Source organism: Erpetoichthys calabaricus, chromosome 1 (assembly GCF_900747795.2).
Source record: "Erpetoichthys calabaricus chromosome 1, fErpCal1.3, whole genome shotgun sequence".
In the NCBI taxonomy this organism is placed as follows: domain Eukaryota; kingdom Metazoa; phylum Chordata; class Cladistia; order Polypteriformes; family Polypteridae; genus Erpetoichthys; species Erpetoichthys calabaricus.
In genome coordinates this window covers 353,656,498-353,678,565 of record NC_041394.2, presented here as the reverse complement: position 1 = coordinate 353,678,565, position 22,068 = coordinate 353,656,498, and the positions used below count along the sequence as shown (strand labels likewise).

The 22,068-nt window shown below is 42.5% G+C and overlaps 1 protein-coding gene across 2 annotated transcripts in view; it reads left to right on the top strand.

The window, feature by feature from the left end:
- Positions 1-22,068, top strand: part of LOC114669077 (gastrula zinc finger protein XlCGF8.2DB-like) — a 38,283-nt gene that overhangs the window by 9,570 nt on the left and 6,645 nt on the right. The window contains exon 2 of one of the 2 annotated variants that reach the window (XM_028825209.2): positions 10,715-11,031. In XM_028825209.2, the coding sequence (XP_028681042.1) occupies positions 10,749-11,031 (283 nt within the window). In that variant the 5' untranslated portion in view covers positions 10,715-10,748. Of the gene's footprint in view, positions 1-10,711; positions 11,032-22,068 lie in introns of both variants that reach the window. The other variant, XM_028825203.2, reaches the window with a different exon arrangement.

The following is a 22,068-nucleotide window of genomic DNA, read 5'->3' as shown; positions in this document are numbered from 1 at the left end:
ACAAAATTAGACAAATGCATACATTTGGGCATCCCAACAGAGATATGACATCAATACTTAGTTGAGCCTCCTTTTGTAAATCTAACAGCCTCTTGACGCTGTCCTCCTATAGCCTTTGAGGAGTGTCTGGATTCTGGATGGATGTCTTGTTGACCATTCTTCATACAAAATCTCTCCAGTTCAGTTTGATAGCTGCCGAGCATGGACAGCCTGCTTCAAATCATCCCATAGATTTTCGATGATATTCAAGTCAGTGGACTGTGACGGCCGTTCCAGAACATTGTACTTCTCCCTCTGCATGAATACCTTTGTAGATTTCCAACTGTGTTTTGGGTCATTGTCTTGTTGGAATATCCAACCCCTGCGTAACTTCAACTTTGTGACTAATGCTTGAACATTATCCTGAAGAATTTGTTGATATTGGGTTGAATTCATCCGACCCTCGACTTTAACAAGGGCCCCAGTCCCTGAACTAGCCACACAGCACCACAGCATGATGGAACCTCCACCAAATGTGACAGTAGGTAGCAGGTGTTTTTCTTGGAATGCGGTGTTCTTCTTCCGCCATGCAAAGCACTTTTTGTTCTGACCAAATAACTTAATAATTTTTGTTTCATCAGTCCAAAGCACTTTGTTCCACAATGAATCTGGCTTGTCTAAATGAGCATTTACATACAACAAGCGACTCTGTTTGTGGCAGGGCTTCTTTCTCATCACCCTGCCATACAGATGTTCTTTGTGCAAATTGCGCTGAATTGTAGAACGATGTACAGATACACCATCTTCAGCGAGATGTTCCTGCAGGTCTTTGGAGGTGATCTGTGGGTTGTCTGTAACCATTCTCACAATCCTGCTCATATGCCGCTCCTGTATTTTTCTTGGCCTGCCAGACCTGCTGGGTTTAACAGCAACTGTGCCTGTGGCCTTCCATTTCCTGATTCCATTCCTTACAGTTGAAACTGACAGTTTAAACCTCTGAGAGAGCTTTTTGTAGCCTTCCCCTAAACCAGGAGACTCAACAATCTTTGTTTTCAGATCTTTGGAGAGTTGCTTTGAGGATCCCATGCTGTCATTCTTCAAGGCTTAATGAGCTAATCCAACCAATTTGGTGTTGTAAGTAATCAGCACTGAGCAGTGACAGGCATTTAAATCAGCAAAATGACAAGGGGACCCACATTTGTGCACAGCCAGTTTTTCACATTTGATTTCATTTCATACAAATAAATACCGCGTCACTAAAAATCTTTGTTCAGAAAACACTGCAGTACTCGGATGTTCCTAGGAAATGAAAGACATACCACTGTTATCTTTTTTGTTGAAAGGAGAGTAAATTATTATGCAGGCTGAGAGGGGTTCACAAACTTTTTCATATGGCGGTACATGTGTGAAATGTAAATCTGACTGAAAAATATTTTTGACAGCAATTCTACTTCAGAGCACCCAGACACTCTGCTATCTCTTGCCATGTTTTCTTGGGTCCATCCAAGCACAAGGAGGAGGTGATCTCACATGAAAACAGCACTTTGATACCCGATTTTCTTTCTTTTTATTTAAAGAGAGTAAAACCTCTGCCATAATCGCTCGTGAAAGTAGTGCGACTTTACAGCCATTGTGTTCCAAAAAAAAAACAAACAAACAAGTAAAAAGAGGACACATACAAAGAGCAATTAGGTCTCATGGGGCCAGATGTGACTCTCAATGGCTGGGGACAACCCGTTAAAATCAATTCTGCAAAAGCGACACCCTCCCCTGATTCCTTTAGTCCGTGCACTAAACTAACTCTTTGGGGTTCAGAAAGAGAGCAAAAAAATAGATACATAAATAAAAAACTTGATAGTGAAGGGAAATAAATGCTAAAACTGCTCAAAGGTGCACCTGTTATCTGTCGGTAAGCTCATTAAGGCCCTGCTGTCCAAATGGTTTCATCATCACCTCTCCAGGTTGAACTAGTGAGAGTTCTGCTGCTGCCAAGCAAACACAGGACAAGACACGACTTTTTCTTGGCCTCCCTCCCTGTGTTTTAAATTGCTGGCTTTTGTTGGACCCTTTTAATCCAACAGATGGTTACTTATTCACAGCTCTTTATTCACTTGGCTATTTATTCCCTGCTCCATATTCAGCTCCAGCCAGCTAATTCTGACACTTTGTGTAAACTTTGCCAAGCTGCAGTGACTGGCAAAGTTGAATGAATGGGATGCACTGTGATATTTGATTGGCACTGTAAAGGGTTAAAAAAAAAAAAACACTGGACCACCACAATTGTCACACTTTCCAGAAAGACTGATGCCTTTTATTAAGTTTTAGTTGAGTTTTTCCCCACCCAACGTGGGTGGGTACCTGGGCCAAAACGACTTGCAAAATCAGCACACTTGTATATCAAATGAATGGGACACAGTGTGATATTCAAATGGCACTGTAAAGGGTTAAAAAGCATGGCACCACCACACTTTACACATTTTTCTGAAAAGACAAATACCTTTATTAAGGTTCAGTTGAGTTTTGCCCGGACCAGTGTGGGTACCTGGGCCAGAATGAATGGTATGCATTGTGATATTTGAATGGCACAGTAAAGGGTTAAAAAGAATTGGACCCCCCAATTGTCACACTTTTCAGAAAAGACAGATGCCTTTGTTAAGTTTCAGTTGAGTTTTGCCCCACCCAATGTTAGTACCTGGGCCAAAATGACTGGCAAAGTTGAATGAATGGGATGCATTGTGATATTAGAATGTCACTGTAAAGGGTTAAAAAGCATTGGAAAAATTGTCACACTTTTCAGAAAAGACAAATACCGTTGTTAAGTTTCAGTTGAGTTTTGCTCGGCCCAGAAGAGCACAGCACTCTGGTTAATATTCTTAAAGAGGAAGGCTCACTTATATAACGCCCAGTCCATTACCATCCAGGTCTGCACACAGAGATTTGGCCTTTTAGACTCTCGCACACTGACACACAGTCACATTCCCATTTCCTTTTGTGTTTCGAGATTTCTCAAGCTTTGTGACAGGACGTGTTTTATCATTAAGTGTGTTCACAAGTTTACCACTAATTTTTAGCCTAAACCAGTGATTCCCAACCTCAGTCTTGTGGCTGTCCTGTGGCTGCAGGTTTTTGTTCCGACCAGCTTCTGTTTTTACAGTAATCCCTCACTTATCGCGGGAGATAGGTTCCAAGGCCGACCGCGATAACTGAATTTCCGCGAAGTAGGGACACCATATTTATTTAATTATTTAACGTGTATTTAGACATTTTTAAACCCTCCCTGTATTGTTTACAACCCACCCTTTACTCTATTAATAACAGGGACAACTACTAAGCAATATGAAATCGGTAGATAAGTTTACATTTACTGTATAGCGAAGTACACGTAGCTATATATGACGTGATGATGGTGATGAATATGCTACGCAGTAAAAATGATGACGATTGAAGGTGATAATCCCCTGAATGCAGTAGCAAGAGCACGTTAATGATGAATGAGTGAGATGAGACTTCCTGATTAATGCAGCACTCCGTCGCTGAGCCAATCAGCAGCACACAGGAACTTAACTGCGTGCTCTGATTGGGTAGCTTCTCAGCCATCCGCCAATATCATCTCTTGTATGACATCAACTGGGCAAGCCAACTGAGGAAGCAAATACCAGAAGTAAAAAGACGCATTGTCTGCAGAAACCCGGGAAGCAGCGAAAAATCCGCGTTATATATTTAGATATGCTTACATATAAAATCCGCGAAGTCATGAATCTGCGAAAAGTGAACCGCGAAGTAACGAGGGATTACTGTAATTGGACTCCTGGGCTAATTAAGTGAACTGTTATTGCTCAGATTCTGTGTTTAGGGAACAATATAGAAATTAGAAAACTAGGTGTGGTAAAATATATTAAAATGTACTAAGCAGTTATGCAGGAATAATGTATTTTTTTTTTCTTTTTAACAATATTTTCATCTTGATTTCCATTCTACTTTTCTATGTGTTCTAATTGTTTCAGTAATCCATTATTTACTAACTAGACATTAAGCGGGCGCTACAACAGTAATGCATTCTCTTTGAGAATTTTCTTTACGCTCATTTTCCTGTTCCTCTACAGATCTATTTGCTCTTCTAAGTCTTTGTCTTTTAGCGTTATTCTGACGCTCATTATCTTTTTCTTCTTTTTTTAGTAGTCACAGTAATATAGGCTTGTACGTCCATAATATTTTCTGTTACAGTAATACTGGCTTGTATGTGGCTGTAATATGCGTCACTGTATTGTGTGCCTTTAATTTTCTCTCGCAGTAATACTGGTTTGTATTTCCGTAATATGCGTTTAATTTTCTGTCACAACAGTGAACAATCGGCAGATTCTCCCCAGCAACTGATGTAATGTGTGGCGTGTTGTTGATAATCGTGCTTGTAGCGTCTCTCCAGCAAGTATTTTAATCTGTGCTGGCGTGCAGCTGATTATTTTATGTGTGGCGTCTCCCCAGCAATGGATTTTATGTGCGCGAAAATAAATCTACTTTTAAAAGTCGTCCTATTGTAACATCATGAAAATTCGTATATTTAGGAAAACCCCTTCAACGACTGACACTTTACACTTTACCGGGCCAAGCTTCTTAATCGCAAATCTGACATCCCCAGAGTGAACACTTGCACAACCACAAACACTAATCCCACCTCTTTGGGGAAGCTGGTCTCCGCGTCTAAGTACCCGATTGGATTTTTCGTGCCTTTTGTTTTAAGTCTTACCTCATTTCCAGAAATCCGATTGGATCGGCCGCGTGATATTTTATAGGTCCCGCCCTCTGTCTTGTGTGACACGTCAGGCGGCTTTTGAAGCATTGCACTGTGCCCCGTGCATGCGCACTTCACCAGAAGACACACACACACGGACACTGGACGCACACAGGGGTTTTATTAAAGAGGATTAGTAGGTCTGACTCTAAAGTAGTTGCAGCCTTTAATTATTCCGTGTCTGCTCTACTCGTTTTTAATTGTCATTAATAAGATACAACAAAGGGGGGAAAACTGCACAGAGGAAGGGCAAAATAGAATGAAATGAACAAAAGAGAGTTAAGCATGTAAATCTAGAGCAAAAGCAGAAATATTTGTAAATGTCTTATAAATGTAAAAATCATGCTGCTGTGCTTTTCTGAATGTAGAATAAAGGAAAAATAATCCCAGCTATTTAAATGAGATCAGTGCTATCAGGAGTTGTCACTGATTAGGAATCGGGTTGGAACAAAAACCTGCAGCCACAGTGTGCCCCCCGGACCGAGGTTGGGATGCACTGAACTAAACTTGTCTTATTAAATCCGTGACACAAGAATCCCCTCCAATGTGTCCTTTGCATTAAAGAGGCTTTTATATCCATCTTAAATATTTGCTGAATGAAGATTTCCTATGTCTGTGCCAAAATATTTACCTTCACGTTAAACTGTTAAAACTGTCAGCCTTAGCTTGAGTTGTTGAAATCATAGCTGAGGTTTTGTTTTAGAGACATTAAAGAAAAGTCTCTAAATGTTTACAGAGACTCGTCACATATAGCTGCTGTCCTCCGTTATGCACTTTTTGTTTTTTTTATTTGTAAACCTTCTGCTGACCCCCCGACACCTCAGTTATTTGCTCCCTCCATGATTGTTAAGACAGTGAGGCCAAACTTTCTTCTGTTGCTGTGTACATACTATATATACTCGCGTATAACTCAAAAAATCGATCATAACTTCAGACCCCAACTTGTACGCCTGTTCAAAAATGTGAATAATTTTTAACATCTTCTTGCCTCCTCCAATCTCGCATCAGTTTCTCAGACACATTGAATTTTGTTGCAGTGGTGCAGTTAATTTCTTTTGCCACTTCAACGACTTTTAATTTAAAACCACCTTCCTGTTTTCTTCTGATCACACGCTCCACCGCAGATAAGGGATGCTCTTATGATAAAGGTGTATGAGGGTGTGAGATACGAGCAACACAAACAGTGCAAATGTTGCTTCGGAGTAATTTGGGTATTACCGTGTGGTCACGTAGGCACAATACATAGAAATAAAGGCCGTGTGCTCCGTGGTTACTCTCTCAGGTGGGCGTTGGCATATCATAATCTCCTGGACCAATAGCGTGAGTTTTCTGCATTCGACTTATATGAACGACATTATAAAATACCGGAAATTATACATTAAAATCAAGGCCCGACTTATCCACGGGAGAACTTAAATGCGAGTATATATGGTAAATGCAATTTGGATTAATGGGTTGGATGTAATTGTATGAATAAATTCATAGTGCATTGCTCAAATGAATATTGATGATTTACCATAAATTTGCTATTAAGTGGCGGAACACTGAAATGTTCGTGATTTTTAATTTTTTTTTGTAGTGTGGTGTAGTTTTCTTACACTGAATGGCAGCGGAATACTGTCTTGAGAGAGTTATTTGAGGTTAATGCTATTACACATCAAGCCGACTCTGACTTGGCCTTAACTTTAATTACATAGAATTCCAAGCCTGAGTAATGCTTGGGGTCAACACCAAGTAAGTTAAATTTGTTAGGGACAATTTCAATTCCACTTGATGTTTATCTTCTTTGGAGATATATATATATATATCTATATATAATCTTCATTTGGATCTTGATCTTTGTTTGTCCGCGAATTAATTAGAAGAAGAAGCACTAGATGGCAGTAGAGAGACAACTAAAACATAGGCATTGCATTAAGAATGTCCTCCAGGCTTATAGTACTGAAGACTGTAGTACTCCAGTCACACCTCAAAACACAGGCATTCAAACTAAACAAATTGTTGTGCTTTAAATTAACTAATCTTTATATATAATCTTCATTTGGATCTTGATCTTTGTTTGTCCGCGAATTCCATGCATGCGTAGACCACCTTCCAGTTTAGTACGTTGTTGTTACTCACGGATGTCAACAATGTGCCGGAATAACAAAAGGGGTGGTGGACAGTGTTACACTAGTTAGCTCCTGAGGCCTGGTTAGAGAATGAGATTTCCGAAGATAAAAGGTACGTGCCTACGTAACATATGAATGAAAGAAAGTGGGTAAAATGAATGACAACGTAACAGCACATTCCGGAAATTATTATTGTTACGTCGTAGCCGGCGAGTGCTGCGCGTCTCACAGTTGTACCGTGGCTTGCTCACATGTCAGTGAAGTGATCCCTATTTATGCTTTAAAGAGCCTGGATACCTATGTGTCCCCCTTTTAAAACCATTGCTCCGTGTATATTGCCTTCCTCTTTGGATTGCCACAAAGCAACCTGTGAGATTGGAGAAAGGTTGAGAAGAGATTGTGAGAGGAAACAACAGCGTCGTGAAAATGAGACGGACTGTGAACGGAGAGAAGCAGAAATGCTCCTCCACCACCACATAATTACTATTCGGACAGTGATTCCAAGTAGGCCGTTCCTATTGAATCAATTTCCAAGGGTTTTGTTTTGTAATTTTGTTTCCCTTATAAAAAATCATAATGCTGTGCGACAAAGGGCCCAGTTCACAACTGGCAGCCGCATTTAAACAGGGAGCCCTTCACAGACAACTTTAACACGCGCAACGTAGTTGGGCGCACATGGCTAGTATATAATATATATAATTTTTTCTTTTTTTAAGTTGCTGGTTTGATTTTATTGAACCAGTCAGTCCTGTTACACTCTGCTTTGAGATCTTCACTCTAAAACGTGCCTTATGATTGCTCTGCCCGTCAATGTTGCCATTTAACATATGTTCTGCTTGACTCTCACACTCCCAAATTTTCCACAATATGCCCCATGCTGTTATTTGCTTTCCATTAAGTTGTCATAGATATTCAAGCAAAATGACATCTTTTATTGGCTAACTAAGAAGATTTCAATATGTAAGCTGTAGAGGTAACTCAGGCTCCTTCTTCAGGCAAGACGTAATACACAAACTGGAGTTCCCTGTGTTTATATAGTCAACACACAAAAAAAGGTTTGGGGCAGCCACCCGTATATTGTCCCTGGCTGCAAAAGGGAATAGAAAATAAGAATGACATGCTTAAGTTGAGTTCTAAGACTGAACTGATGAGGTTTTGGAAGATGGTGGTTTTATAAGCCGTGAACCGGAAGTGACGTCAGTCTGGGCACCTGAACTGGAAGTGCTGTTAAATCGGGCAGGTTTTCCCGTATTTGACCTGCAGAGATAAACAGAGGTAGGTTTTATGCACCCCGCCACCCCCTGGTCTGGCGGGTAATTATCTCCACTTGGTCCACTCAGCTCCTTCCTAGTCGCACATTTGTGACAATAGACACTAGGACAGGTATAGCGATTGAAAACTTTTAACACTAGTATTACAATTACATCTTGCCTGAAGAAGGGGCCTGAGTTGCCTCTAAAGCTTGCATATTGTAATCTTTTTAGTTAGCCAATAAAAGGGGTCATTTTGCTTGACATTTCACTACATTCATAATGGCTAACACAGTACAACACCCTAGTACTACACTAGTATTACCAAAGCCTAAAAAAAACCTCGTAAATCTGACCCACCTTAAATCCCTTTGCACCACTCCATCAGCGTCTTTTGTCTTGTTAATGTGCCGATCAAGACAAGCAGCAAGCAGCCTGCTATTCCATCCCCCACCGCCGCAGAATGGCCACAAAGTTCTCCCAGCTCAGGCCTCGATTATCTGGGAGTGAAGTGCAGGAGTTTTAGAGGGGAAATAATAGGTCGTTATTTGGAACACATGCATTTCATGTGTGTTCCCGTTTGTACAATAATCTGTGTAAACACATTGTTAAAACAGAAACGGTTTTCATATTTTAGTAATAAATGACAAAATATAGGCATAAACTATATAATGTGTGAAGCCTGAAGTGCAAAGATCAAAAAAACACTTTCACAAAAGGTTGAAGGAATAAACAACAGCTTCCGTGGCGTAGCAGCAAGATCTGCTGACTTGTAATCAAGAGTCTCCGGTTTGATTCTGACTGACTCCTATATATTTGCGTTTTGAGTAGTGAGCTGCTCTTATTGTTAATTTTATACAATAAACACTTGCATTTGGTTTGCATCTGTTACAGACCGTGTACATTTATAATACTTGTATGTTACCGTTCTTTTTTTTTTTTTTCCCCACTTTTAGTCTGTTAGTCACGATCACAATACATACTACCACTCCCACCCCACCACCCCCCGGGGTCTGACGCTGTTACTTTTTATCTGAAACTGAGAATAACTGTAGATGTGAGTGGGGTTTTGAGGCAATGGAACTGGAAATTCTCTGATCTGGTGGGATAAAAGCTGACACACAAACGCTGGTGAATCGGCCTTCTTCATATCTCACCGTCATTTGAACTTTATTTATTCAGTTTTTTTGAGTGTTCCTGCTCACGCTGAATTAGTATGCGCCTTATGGTCCATGATGTCAAAGCTGCACCGACAAAAAAAAAAACAGAGACATTGGTGTATATAATATTTGGAATAACTCATTTTATAACCTGTATAGTACATTTCGGAAAACATTGTGGCACGGATACAACGTTATTTATATTATTCATATTCATTCGCATAACATCTTGCGCTTGTAATCAGTGACCACGTGTTTTTTTTTTTTTTTTTTTTTTCCCCCGATCTTCCAGATACACGTTGCTGTATGGTGCTGTTTCTTTTGTACTCCAGGACATGCAGAGGAAAGAATAGTACAGAGAGGTCAGTTCCGCGCTATATGCTATCATCAGATTCAAATGTTAACAGTTCACACACACGTAAGGACCGTCCTTCCCATGTTTATGACATGTGTACCTGTTGCAATGTACACTCTTCTGGGTGAACTATAAAAGGGGCCAGCAGCCACCACTCCACGAGCCAGAGTCGGGAGGAGGAGGACAACAATGCTTGCTGGGAGGAGTGGTGGTGGAGACCAGTGTGTTTTGTGTAGTGCCCCACAGGTGAAGAAAAATAAGTTTATTGGCTTTTATACATGTCTCCGGTGTCACTCTGTGTCGACTCGGCACCTATATAGCGCCTTTGTTACATTGCATATTGTAATCTTTTTAGTTAGCCAATAAAAGGTGTCGTTTTGCTTGGCTTCTCACGACATCCATAATGGCTAACACGGTACAACACCCTAGTACAACATAGATATTCAATAAACACATCATACGTTAAACGAATACAAGGAGCAAACCTAGTGGCCGGCCTTTCACCCTTTTACATTTAAACACAATTATGTGCGAGCCAAAGCAGTGAAGACTATTGGCCCATAACTGTGTGAGGTGGCCCTCCTCAAGACTGATGGACCTTCACTCCACACTTCTGAGTTTGTTCCACACCTGATAATGTGGTATGAAGAGTGAAGATGAGTTGCTGTCAGTCTGTTATAACGCAATTTCTCTAAACTGTCTGACTTGACCTAAACCTTAGCTAATTTTCTTCTTCTTTCGACTGTTCCCAATTACGGGTCACAGCAGATCATCCATCTCCGTCTCCATCTCTCTCTCTGTCCTTTACGTCATTTTCTGCCACACCGACTGCCTTTGTGTCCTTCATCACCTAAACCTCTTCCCCTCTTGCCTGCTGGTTCCATCCTCCACATTCTTTTCCTGATGTACCCCACATCTCTCCTCTACATGTGCTCAAACTCATCTCTCTCACTTTGTCACTCTTGGACCTAAACCTAAGCTAATAGGGTACTAAAAAAATTAAACTGAAATGTTTTTAGAGCTGACTGGTATGATTTTAATGAAACAAAATCCGGTTCTTTCAACAGCAGAGAAGAAGCAGCTGCCATTTGTCGTAACGCCAAGATGGATGTCACAGAGGAGAAGTTTGAGGCTAATATGAATAGCATGGAGATAATGACTGTGAGAATAAAAGAAGAGGACTGTGAATGGGAGTCTGTCAACCTCGAGCAAGAGAGTCTCGGCATTAAGGGTGAGGATTATGAACTGGTGACTGTGGGTATTAAAGAAGATGCTGAGGAGATGGCCGACAACTTCAACATGCGGTCTGAAGCATTGCAGTCCGACACAAAGAGGAATGATGGAATGTCATCAGTTAGAAGTCTGGAAAATCGACCGTCATCATCCGGTAAGTGTAACATAAAAGTCTATTTAAGTTAACGGTAGGTTGTATCGACCTGAAAAGACAGTCCTGTACTTTTTATGTGAGGTTGTGGAACGCCAGGATTCAACATTGACATGATTTATGCTGCTGCCGCCGCCTATTAGACAGTCCAGTATGCAATTATGACTTTGACAAATGTCCAGGAGAGCTAAGGTAGGGGATCATCAGAACGGCATGTTTGTTTCTTAATCCTGACTGTAGAGCCATGAGTTTTATTTTCTTCACATGCCGACTGGAGTTTTTGTTTTTTTTGTTTTTTTTCTCCCTCATTTTCAACTGGCCACATCTCTCTTACCAGTATAATAATGGACTTTGCCAGGATCGGTTTATGCCAACCATGGGGTAAAACACCATTTACTTTAGTGTTAAACATAGAGCTAAAAATTTTTGACAAATGTTTGTTCATTTGTATATAAATTGTTTTATGAGTACTGCTAATACATTACACAGCAGTCGTAAATGTGTGTCAGCATTGGGAGCCTGTACTCCATGAAGAGCATTACGTAAAAATAACCAGAGCCCTTTGATTTGTTTAAATTCAAGACTACGTGATGGTGGTCTTTTTTTGATTACCATATTTTTCCCACATACAGTAATACCTCATCATACATCGATTTGTGTCACATCGAATTTGACCTTACGACGGTTTTTAGTTAAAAATATATGGACAAAATACAAATCGTCTTAAGCCGGTTTACACCACCTTACATAGGTCAGTCGTGTGATAAGTGGTCCGTGGCGTTGTGCTGAGTTTAAATAAATAATCTCGTCCCGCAGAAGTGCAGGCTGTAATTGAGCGTGAGTGCATATCGCTCAAAGTACGGCTGGGGGTGCCTGCCTGATCGCAAAGACCCGTGCGAGTGAGCGCCTCAGGCAGGTGCCTCATTAATGCCTCGGAGGGCCGTGGAGCGTTTGTAACTGTGCCCCCTGACAATCATTAGAATAAGAGGAGTCTTGGGGGAGACATGAGAAAGACAGAAGTAGAACCGTGTGAACCGCATCAGGAGGAGAAGTGGAATGTGAAAGGCAGCCCCGCCACAGAGTGAAGGATCGTCGCTTTGGGGGCAGATTGTCTCCACTGATTTATAGTTGCTCCGTATTGGGAGCGATCATGATGGAGTCCTACCGCAGAGATCCGAGATATGCAAGGGGAGATAGAAAGAAGACGAGAGGACAAACGACCCCAAATGGGGTGGCCGATGCCTCTTGTGGCAGTCAAGACGGGTGTCAGGTGGGTGAGGACATCTTCATTAGAACACTCTAGACGAGAACAGGCCATTCAGCCCAACAAAGCTCGACAATCCTATCCACTTATTTTTTCCTAAAAACCATCAAGTCGAGTTTTGAAAGTCCCTAAAGTCTTACTGTCCACTACACTACTTGGTCGCTTATTCCAAGTATCTCAGTGGTGGGTTGTCAGGGCCTGCAAGGCCTTCTCTGCTGGCCTAAAAAAATATCTGAATCACAAACTGATGTTAATTATATTCTGTCCATGAATACTTATTAAATAATTCCAAATAGTCTGTCCGCTTCCTTTCATAGCTTTTCTGATGGTTGTGCTGCTTCCAGACATGTATTTTCGTATTAAAGCATTTAACCAATCACATTTCAGCCATCATTTGTTGCCAGGCAGGGTCAAAGTGAAAGAAGTCTGCCCGGAGGCCTTCACAATCTGTTCTGCAGGCCCTCGAACACAAAATAAATGTCGATTAAACTGTTGCTTCAACCAATCAGATTTTGAGTTGGTGTCACTAGGGCCCTCTAGCAGTCGTACGGCAACGTCACCGTATTCAGACCCATTGATTGGATGGGATGGTGTAATAGCTATTTTGTCACCCCACAGTGGCTGAAGGAGGAGAAGAAATAGATTTGGTGGCAGATTTACTTTCAAGGCCATTTTCAAGACGGACTTTTCATGAAAAGCTGGACATTGTTAAGAAAGGTCGGACAACTCCGAAGCTAGCTAGCCTGTCGCAACCAGGAGGAGGATTTGTCCGCCACTTTCAGGTTGCCAACTACGAGCGGTACCCCTGGCTCACAGGGTCCGAGGAACACTGCAAATTGTATTGCTGGGAGTGCTTGTTATTTGCCACTGGTCGACATGGTGTTTGGAGCCACACTGGGTTTGTAAATTTGACTTGCCTATCCAAGGCAGCAACGAGACATCAAAGCACTGCCGGACACTTACAAGCAATGGTGCTTTCCAAAACTTTTGGGGAAACCAGAGTGGATCTACAGCTGAACGAGCAAGTGTGCAGGGAAACGGAGCTCCACAACGAAAAGGTGAAGAAAAACAGAGAAATCTTAAAAAGACTGATAGACTGTGTCATTTTTTTGGGCAAACAGGAACTTTCATTTCGGGGACACGATGAAAGCTCGGGATCCAATAACAGAGGGAACTATGTGGAGCTTCTTTCTCTCATTGCTGAGAGCAACACGGATTTACATTACCACCTGTCCACCAATAAAGTGTTTAGTGGGACGTTGGGTAAAATACAAAATGACCTGATCACTGCTATTGCTGAAGTGATGGGAGAAGAGATAAGAAGTGACGTTAAAAAAGCACCGTTCGTCTCTATTATGGTGGATGAGATGACAGACGTGAGTAACGCAGCGCAACTAGCACTGGTTGTGCGTTACGTAACGGGCACAGGTGTCAAGGAGCGATTTGTCAGATTTGAAGATGTTACCAGTGGGAAGCGAGCCGATGACATTGCAGGTCTTATCATCAGATTTTTGTTGGAAAATGAATGTCTGGGTAAAGTTGTGGCACAGTGTTTTGACGGCGCAGTGGTCATGTGTTCTGGATTAAATGAGGTGCAGGCTAAAGTTAAAGAGAGAGCACCTTTGGCTTTATTCATACACTGCTATGCACACCAGTTCGATTTAGTACTGACTCGAGGAGCCTCAAAGCTTAAAGAATGCAAGATCTTTTTTGGCCACCTCAATGGCCTTGCTGCATTTTTTTCTAGATCGCCTCGGCGCACGCAACTACTGGACGAAATCTGCCAGCGGCGTCTCCCTTGTGTGGCACCAACACGGTGGCAGTACACATCCAGAGTGGTCAATACGGTCTTTGAGAAGAGAGATGCTCTAAAGGAACTGTTTCATCACATTCTGGAGCATCATGACGAGTATGATGAGGACACAGTACACTGTGCTGATGGATTTAAAGCACGTCTGGATGATTTTGAGTTTTGTTTTTTGCTTCACACATTCAATGGCATTTTTGAGTATTCAGGCGTGCTGTCTTCAATACTACAGGACATAAAACTGGATGTGCAGTTTTGTCTGGCTAGGGTAAAGGAGTTCTGTGACACCGTTGAGCGAGAGAGAAGACGATATGTGGAACTCTACGAGGCCACTGAACACACCACAGGCGCTCCGAGCGCACGAAGAGGTCAAGCGCAAGATCCTCACACGCACTACCGCCAACTCCATGGCAGGATTCTGGACAATATTATTTGCCAGACACAGACCAGATTTCAAGACCATGAAAAACTGATGTTTGTCACGCTCCTCGACCCCGAGATGTTTCGGGAATACAAGAAAAATTTCCCGCATGCAGCCTTCTCCAGTTTAACACAGAGCCATGGAGCACTTTTTGATCTGTCTCGGCTAAAAACAGAACTGACTGTAATGTATGCCATGGATGATTTTGCAGGAAAATCTCCCACTGATGTCCTTGACTTCCTTCATCAGAAAAATTTGAATGAGAGCTTGGGGCAGCTGTACACATTGGTATGTTTGGCGGTGACCATTCCCGTGTCCACTGCTTCTGTCGAGCGGACATTTTCAGCCCTAAAGCGAATTAAAACTTATGTCAGAAATACGACGGGGCAGGTTCGACTTTCAGCATTAGCTTCGATGGCGATAGAAAGGGACTTTGTGATGGAACTGAAGCGCACAGATAATCTGTATGACAGAGTAATTGAACTGTTTTTGAGGAAAGAGAGGAGGATGGATTTTGTTTACAAATAATCCGAATTTTTGGTGAGTAAAATGTTGTGATTTTCCTAAATAATATTGCAAGTTTATGAGTTATTATTGATGTTTTTTATGTGTGTCGCGGCTGTAGCTGCAGTAGAAAGGAACTTGTTCACCCCTGGTTTGTCTATTCAATAAAGGCATTTATTGTGGCTACAGGAGTTATCTATCTGCAATGCAACGGCTCTTTATACTGTATTTCTGCATATTAAGATGGTTTTTATAACCATAAATTAGTTTATCAGGGGCGGCTTGATTCAGGCGGAGCACTACCAAAGGCCTAGGTGTGAAATGCACGGTCCACCACTGAAGTATCAATCATTCTCTGTGTAAAGAAAAACTTCCTAATGTTTGTATGAAATTTACCATTAACCCTTCAATGTAACCTCCTCCTCCTTCAACTTCCACGTCATCCCCAGTGTAAGTGCCATTTGCTAGTTATTGAAGTTATATTAAATGTCTATAAATTAGTGCATAGTCCATGAGAGGTTCTAATAACCCCCACAAGTTGAATTGAATTGTATATTCTTACTATTTCTAGCCTCTCTGATCACAGATTAGCCTCAGTTAGTGACCTGCCATGCCGTGTGTAAGGCATGGCGGGCACATGGTTTTAAACCGGGCCTTGACGTGCCCAATAGGATGACATGCAATGTGTTCTGTGCAGCGCCATACAGTGGGGCTAAAAAGTATTTAGTCAGCCACCAATTGTGCAAGTTCTCCCACTTAAAAAGATGAGAGAGGCCTGTAATTTTCATCATAGGTATACCTCAACTATGAGAGACAAAATGAGAAAAAAAAATCCAGAAAATCACATTGTCAGATTTTTAAAGAATTTATTTGCAAATTATGGTGAAAAAAAAAGTATTTGGTCAATAACAAAAGTTCACCTCAATACTTTGTTATATACACTTTGTTGGCAATGACAGAGGTCAAACGTTTTCTGTAAGACTTCACAAAGATTTTCACACACTGTTGCTGGTATTTTGGCCCATTCCTCCATGCAGATCTCCTGTAGAGCAGTGATGTTTTGGGGCTGTCGCTGGGCAACACGGACTTTCAACTCCCTCCAAAGATTTTCTATGGGGTTGAGATCTGGTGACTGGCTAGGCCACTCCAGGACCTTGAAATGCTTCTTACGAAGCCACTCCTTCGTTACCTGGACGGTGTGTTTGGGATCATTGTCATGCTGAAAGACCCAGCCACGTTTCATCTTCAGTGCCCTTCCTGATGGAAGGAGGTTTTCACTCAAAATCTGACGATACATGGCCCCATTCATTCTTTCCTTTACACGGATCAGTCGTCCTGGTCCCTTTGCAGAAAAACAGCCCCAAAGCATGATGTTTCCACCCCCATGCTTTACAGTAGGTATGGTGTTCTTTTTCCTCCAAACACGACGAGTAGAGTTTTTACCAAACAGTTCTATTTTGGTTTCATCTGACCATATGACATTCTCCCAATCCTCTTCTGGATCATCCAAATGCTCTCTAGCAAACTTCAGACGGGCCTGCACTTGTACTGGCTTAAGCACGTCTGGCACTGCAGGATTTGAGTCCCTGGCGGCGTAGTGTGATACTGATGGTAGCCTTTGTTATTTTGGTCCCAGCTCTCTGCAGGTCATTCACTAGGTCCCCCCGTGAGGTTCTGGGATTTTTGCTCACCGTTCTTGTGATCATTTTGACCCCACGGGGTGAGATCTTGCATGGAGCCCCAGATCGAGGGAGATTATCAGTGGTCTTGTATGTCTTCCATTTTCTAATAATTGCTCCCACAGTTGATTTCTTCACACCAAGCTGCTTACCTATTGCAGATTGTCTTCCCATCCTGGTGCAGGTCTACAATTTTGTTTCTGGTGTCCTTTGACAGCTCTTTGGTCTTGGCCATAGTGGAGTTTGGAGTGTGACTGTTTGAGGTTGTGGACAGGTGTCTTTTATATTGATAACGAGTTCAAACAGGTGCCATTAATACAGGTAACGAGTGGAGGACAGAGGAGCCTCTTACAGAAGAAGTTACCGGTCTGTGAGAGCCAGAAATCTTGCTTGTTTGTAGGTGATCAAATACTTATTTTCCACCGTAATTTGCAAATAAATTCTTTAAAAATCAGACAATGTGATTTTCTGGATTTTTTTTCTTATTTTGTCTCTCATAGTTGAGGTATACCTATGATGAAAATTACAGGCCTCTCTCATCTTTTTAAGTGGGAGAACTTGCACAATTGGTGGCTGACTAAATACTTTTTTGCCCCACTGAACATGTTGAGTGTACTGATGGCGAAGTAAAGCATAGAAACAACTCGGGTTTGACAAGAAAGGTTACGTTTAGAGAAGAGAGATGTTTTTCCAATTTTTTTACTTCTTTTTCTACATGTTGTAAAAAATGCCCGGACACAGACAGACACTGAGACAGCCAGCTGTCCAAAACACACACATTTATTTATACAGCACAACACAGCCACAATAAACTCGCATGGCTCAGTCCTTTTGCTATTCTTTTCTTCACTTGCCTCCACTTGTCTCTCGCAAGCTCCATCCTCTTCCACCCGACTTCGGCTCCCTGAATGGAGTGAGGTGGCCCCTTTCATAGCTCCAGGTGCTTCTCAATTAACCTCCGGCAGCACTTCCGGGTGTGGCGGAAGTGCTGCAGATCTTCTTTCCCGACCTGTCCAGGTGCCCCCCTGGTGGTGGCCACGGACCACAACAGGTTGGAGCTTCTCAGCCCCAAGCACATGGACCCGATGCAACCCAGGGGGTTGCCCTGTCATATCCTGGGGTATAAATCGCCCTTCTCCTGGTCCCCTGCTCCTCCAGGTCTCCCAGTAGGGCACAATCTCCTCGGCCATCCATCACAGTGTGTAACAACCTTTTTTCTTTATTCTTGTGTGGACTGTTTGCTTTGAATTTTCACTAAATCTTTTAAAACAAACTTTTTGGACTGAGAGATTTCTTTCAGCCCGTGCTTAATCCTGCCTTACGCACCAGCAGCTACACCCAGCGAGCAATGTTGACATTGCTCATGTAAAAATTTTTTTTGGTACAAAAATGTTTGTTTTTCCTTTAAATGTATAAACTTCATTAATGCTAAATTCAGAGAAATGCTCATTAGGTGTTTATAGGCGGGGGGTCTAAATCATTATTAAGTGTTTTATGTGTTAAGTCGTTTTTTGACTTAAGTGGTGCCTTTTGGAGCCAATCCCTGGCGTAGAGTGAGGTTACTGCTGTGTAGCCCACATCCAGATATCTCCTGTTCAAAAAAAAAAAAAATACACACTGTATAACAAGCACGTTTTCTTTTACGTTAAAAATAAAATAACCAGAACGAATTAAACGATAGCCTCAATGGGTTTCACTTGTAGCCGCTGTGTTGCTCACCATAGAAGTTCTTCTTTGAACAACAGCATTGCCTCTTGCAAACCATCCATCCATTATCCAATCCGCTATATCCTAACTGCAGGGTCACGGGGGTCTGCTGGAGCCAATCTCATTCAACACAGGGCACAAGGCAGGAAACAAACCCCGGGCAGGGCGCCAGCCCACCGCAGGGCGCACACACCCACACATCAAGCTCACACTAGGGACAATTTAGGACCGCCAATGCACCTAACCTGCATGTCTTTGGACTGTAGGAGGAAACCCACGCAGACACAGGGAGAACATGCAAACTCCACGCAGGGAGGACCCGGGAAGTGAACCAAGGTCTCCTTACTGTGAGCCAACAGCGCTGCCCTCTGCGCCACCATGCCGCCCCTATTGCAAACCACACTTCATAATAAAATAAAGGATATTCTCCATCTTATTGATGCTTTGGTGCAGCTGATGTGTTTTGTTCTGTTATTTTTACAACCCAGTGATACTCACCACGAATCATCAAATTTCACATTACTAACCACAGGCTGAAACAGCTTCTATCTTGTGGGTGTGCAACACAATTCTCTTTGTCTACTCCACACACACACACTCTTTGACTGTTCAGATGTTATTACGTGCACCTGTAAACAGTTAGACTTAAGTCCAGTTGGGATATGGTTACACACACAGGCATCAAATGTTGAATTCTGGTGTGATGGAAACCGGGCTGTCAGTGAGCCCTAAAACCCCTGAACACCCGCACACAGGGAGTCCCAGGTTCAGATAATGGCAGGTTTGATTAAGTTCACCCCCACAAATTAATGAATGCACACAATCTTAAGGTTTTGATCTCCTTGATAGCTCTCTTCTTCTTGCCACTGTGCTGCCCTCCTCCAGTTGAGTGTTGTCCTCTGTCCTCCCAGCTTCGACTCACCTGGATAAGAGACTGCGGTCCTTTTTATTACGGACCCAGGAGGACGATTGCCCGGGTCACATGGAAGTCCCATACAGTAATCCTCCTCCATCACGGGGGTTGCGTTCCAGAGCCACCCGCGAAATAAGAAAATCCGCGAAGTAGAAACCATATCATTATATGGTTATTTTTATATTGTCATGCTTGGGTCACAGATTTGCGCAGAAACACAGGAGGTTGTAGAGAGACAGGAACGTTATTCAAACACTGCAAACAAACATTTGTCTCTTTTTCAAAAGTTTAAACTGTGCTCCATGACAAGACAGAGATGACAGTTCCGTCTCACAATTAAAAGAATGCAAACATATCTTCCTCTTCAAAGGAGTGCGCGTCAGGAGCAGTGACTGTCAGAGAGATAGAGAAAAGCAAACAAATCAATAGGGCCGTTTGGCTTTTAAGTATGCGAAGCACCGCGGCACAAAGCTGTTGAAGGCGGCAGCTCACACCCCCTCCATAAAGAGAGAGAGAGAGAGAGAGTTTGTTTTTCAATCAAAAATCAATACGTGCCCTTCGAGCTTTTAAGTATGCGAAGTACTGTGCAGCATGTCGCTTCAGGAAGCAGCTGCACAAAAGATAGCAACGTGAAGATAATCTTTCAGCATTTTTAGACGAGCGTCCGTATCGTCTAGGTGTGCGAACAGCCCCCCTGCTCAATCCCCCTACATCAGGATCAGAGAAAGTCAGCGCAAGAGAAAGAGAAAAGTAAGCTGGGTAGCTTCTCAGCCATCTGCCAATAGCATCCCTTGTATGAAATCAACTGGGCAAACCAACTGAGGAAGCATGTACCAGAAATTAAAAGACCCATTGTCCGCAGAAATCTGCGAACCAGCAAAAAATCCGCGATATATATTTAAATATGCTTACATATAAAATCCGCGATGGAGTGAAGCCGCGAAAGGCGAAGCGCGATATAGCGAGGGATTACTGTAAATTGGGGAGTGCAACTCCCTACAGTGTCCCTCCCCCAAACCCCCCCCCCCCCCTTGCGGCACCCATGGTCCCCTGCAGGGCTGAATTGCCAGACTACATCTCCCAGTATTCCCTGCTGGTTCCCAAATGGGCACCTTCATGGAGGCCCACTGCCATCTAGCGGAAGTAAAAAAAAAAAAATAATAAATAATCCCAGCGACATCTTCCTTCTTCAGTGGGCTGTCCGTCCATCCCAGCTGGTCCTTCCTACTAGGTCTGATCCAGTTCTCCACCCGGCCGGGATGCCTGAATGCCTAGTGGAGCCTTCCGTTCAGGTAATAATACTTTTCTTTGCTTTTATATAACGCTTTTGTCACTTTTCAAAGCGATCAGCAATTGCAGGTTAAGGGCTTTGCTTAAGGGCCACACAAAAGAGTCCCTTTTTGGCATTTACGGGATTTGAACCAGCAACCACCCGAGTAAGGAATCATCCCCTCTTCTGGCCAGGATGTCCGTCCTGCCCGTGTGGCCTCTACTCTTAGTTAAGTCGTCATTCAGTCACCTGTTCCCAAAAGAAGACACTGTTGTTTTCAAACTGCACTAAGCACTTGCCTTTCTGTGCCGTGTTTCTGATTCGATAAGAGTGGCATTTCTAAGCGGGGTGTCCCTATTCCATCCTGCTGCATTTAACAGAATGTAAGCACATTGAAAGGACAGGCAGACTCTCTCCTTTCCCTCTCTAATGGGGGAAAAAAAATGGAATATCAAGTTTAGAAGCTCACAGGAGGAGTGGCAAAGGATCCTGATTGGCTGCCTGCTGTGTTCTAACCTAAAGAGAATGGACCAATGGGGATGTATTTATTATGTCATCATTACAAAGCAGAGAATCAGCAACTGGTTTGCACTTTTTTCCCCACAATTTATGAATGCTTTTATATAGACTTCCCAGAAAACAGCTGATTTAAAGGGCATCATTCAACACTTAAACCCACATAACCTCCATTTGCCAAGGGCTCTATAGCTGAATTTCACTGTTTTGGTAATTCAGGTTATTTTTGGTAATATATCTAACAGAATGTAAGCACAACTGATTGGTTTTTTTTTCCCTCACACTAACATCTGCATTGTATTAGCGTTGGTGTGCTTTGACTGAATAATCATTTGACAAAAATGATTAAACCAGAAATAATGTACATACATAAATGCACAAATTAAAGAGGAATTCAAATGGAGCATGTTTCAATTTGATTAACCTTAATAAATGAGAGCACATGGTCTTTGCTGTTATAATGGAGAGTACATTCACTCGCCGGCCACTTTATTAGGTACCCCAGGTTGGACCCCCTTTTGCCTTCAGAACTGCTGTAATTCTTCTTGGTGTCGATTCAGCAAGGTGCTTGACACATTCTCAGGGTCTTTGGTCCCTATTGAGATGACAGCATCATGCAGTTTCTCCCATTTATCAGCTGCACATCCATGATGTGAACTTCTTGTTCCAGCACATCCCAAAGGTGCTTTATTGGATTGAGATCTGGTGAATGTGGAGGCCATTTGAGTCCAGTGAACTCATTGTCATGTTCAAGAAAGTAGTTTGAGATGAACTGAGCTTTGTGACATGGCGTTTTATCCTGCTGGAAGGAGCCATTAGAAGAAGGCAGTCATAAAGGGATGGACATGGTCATCAACAATACTCAGTTAGGCTTTGGCATTTAAACAATGCTGATTTGGCATTAAGGGGCTCAAAGTGTGTCCAGAAAATATCCCCCCACACCAATCCACCACCACCAC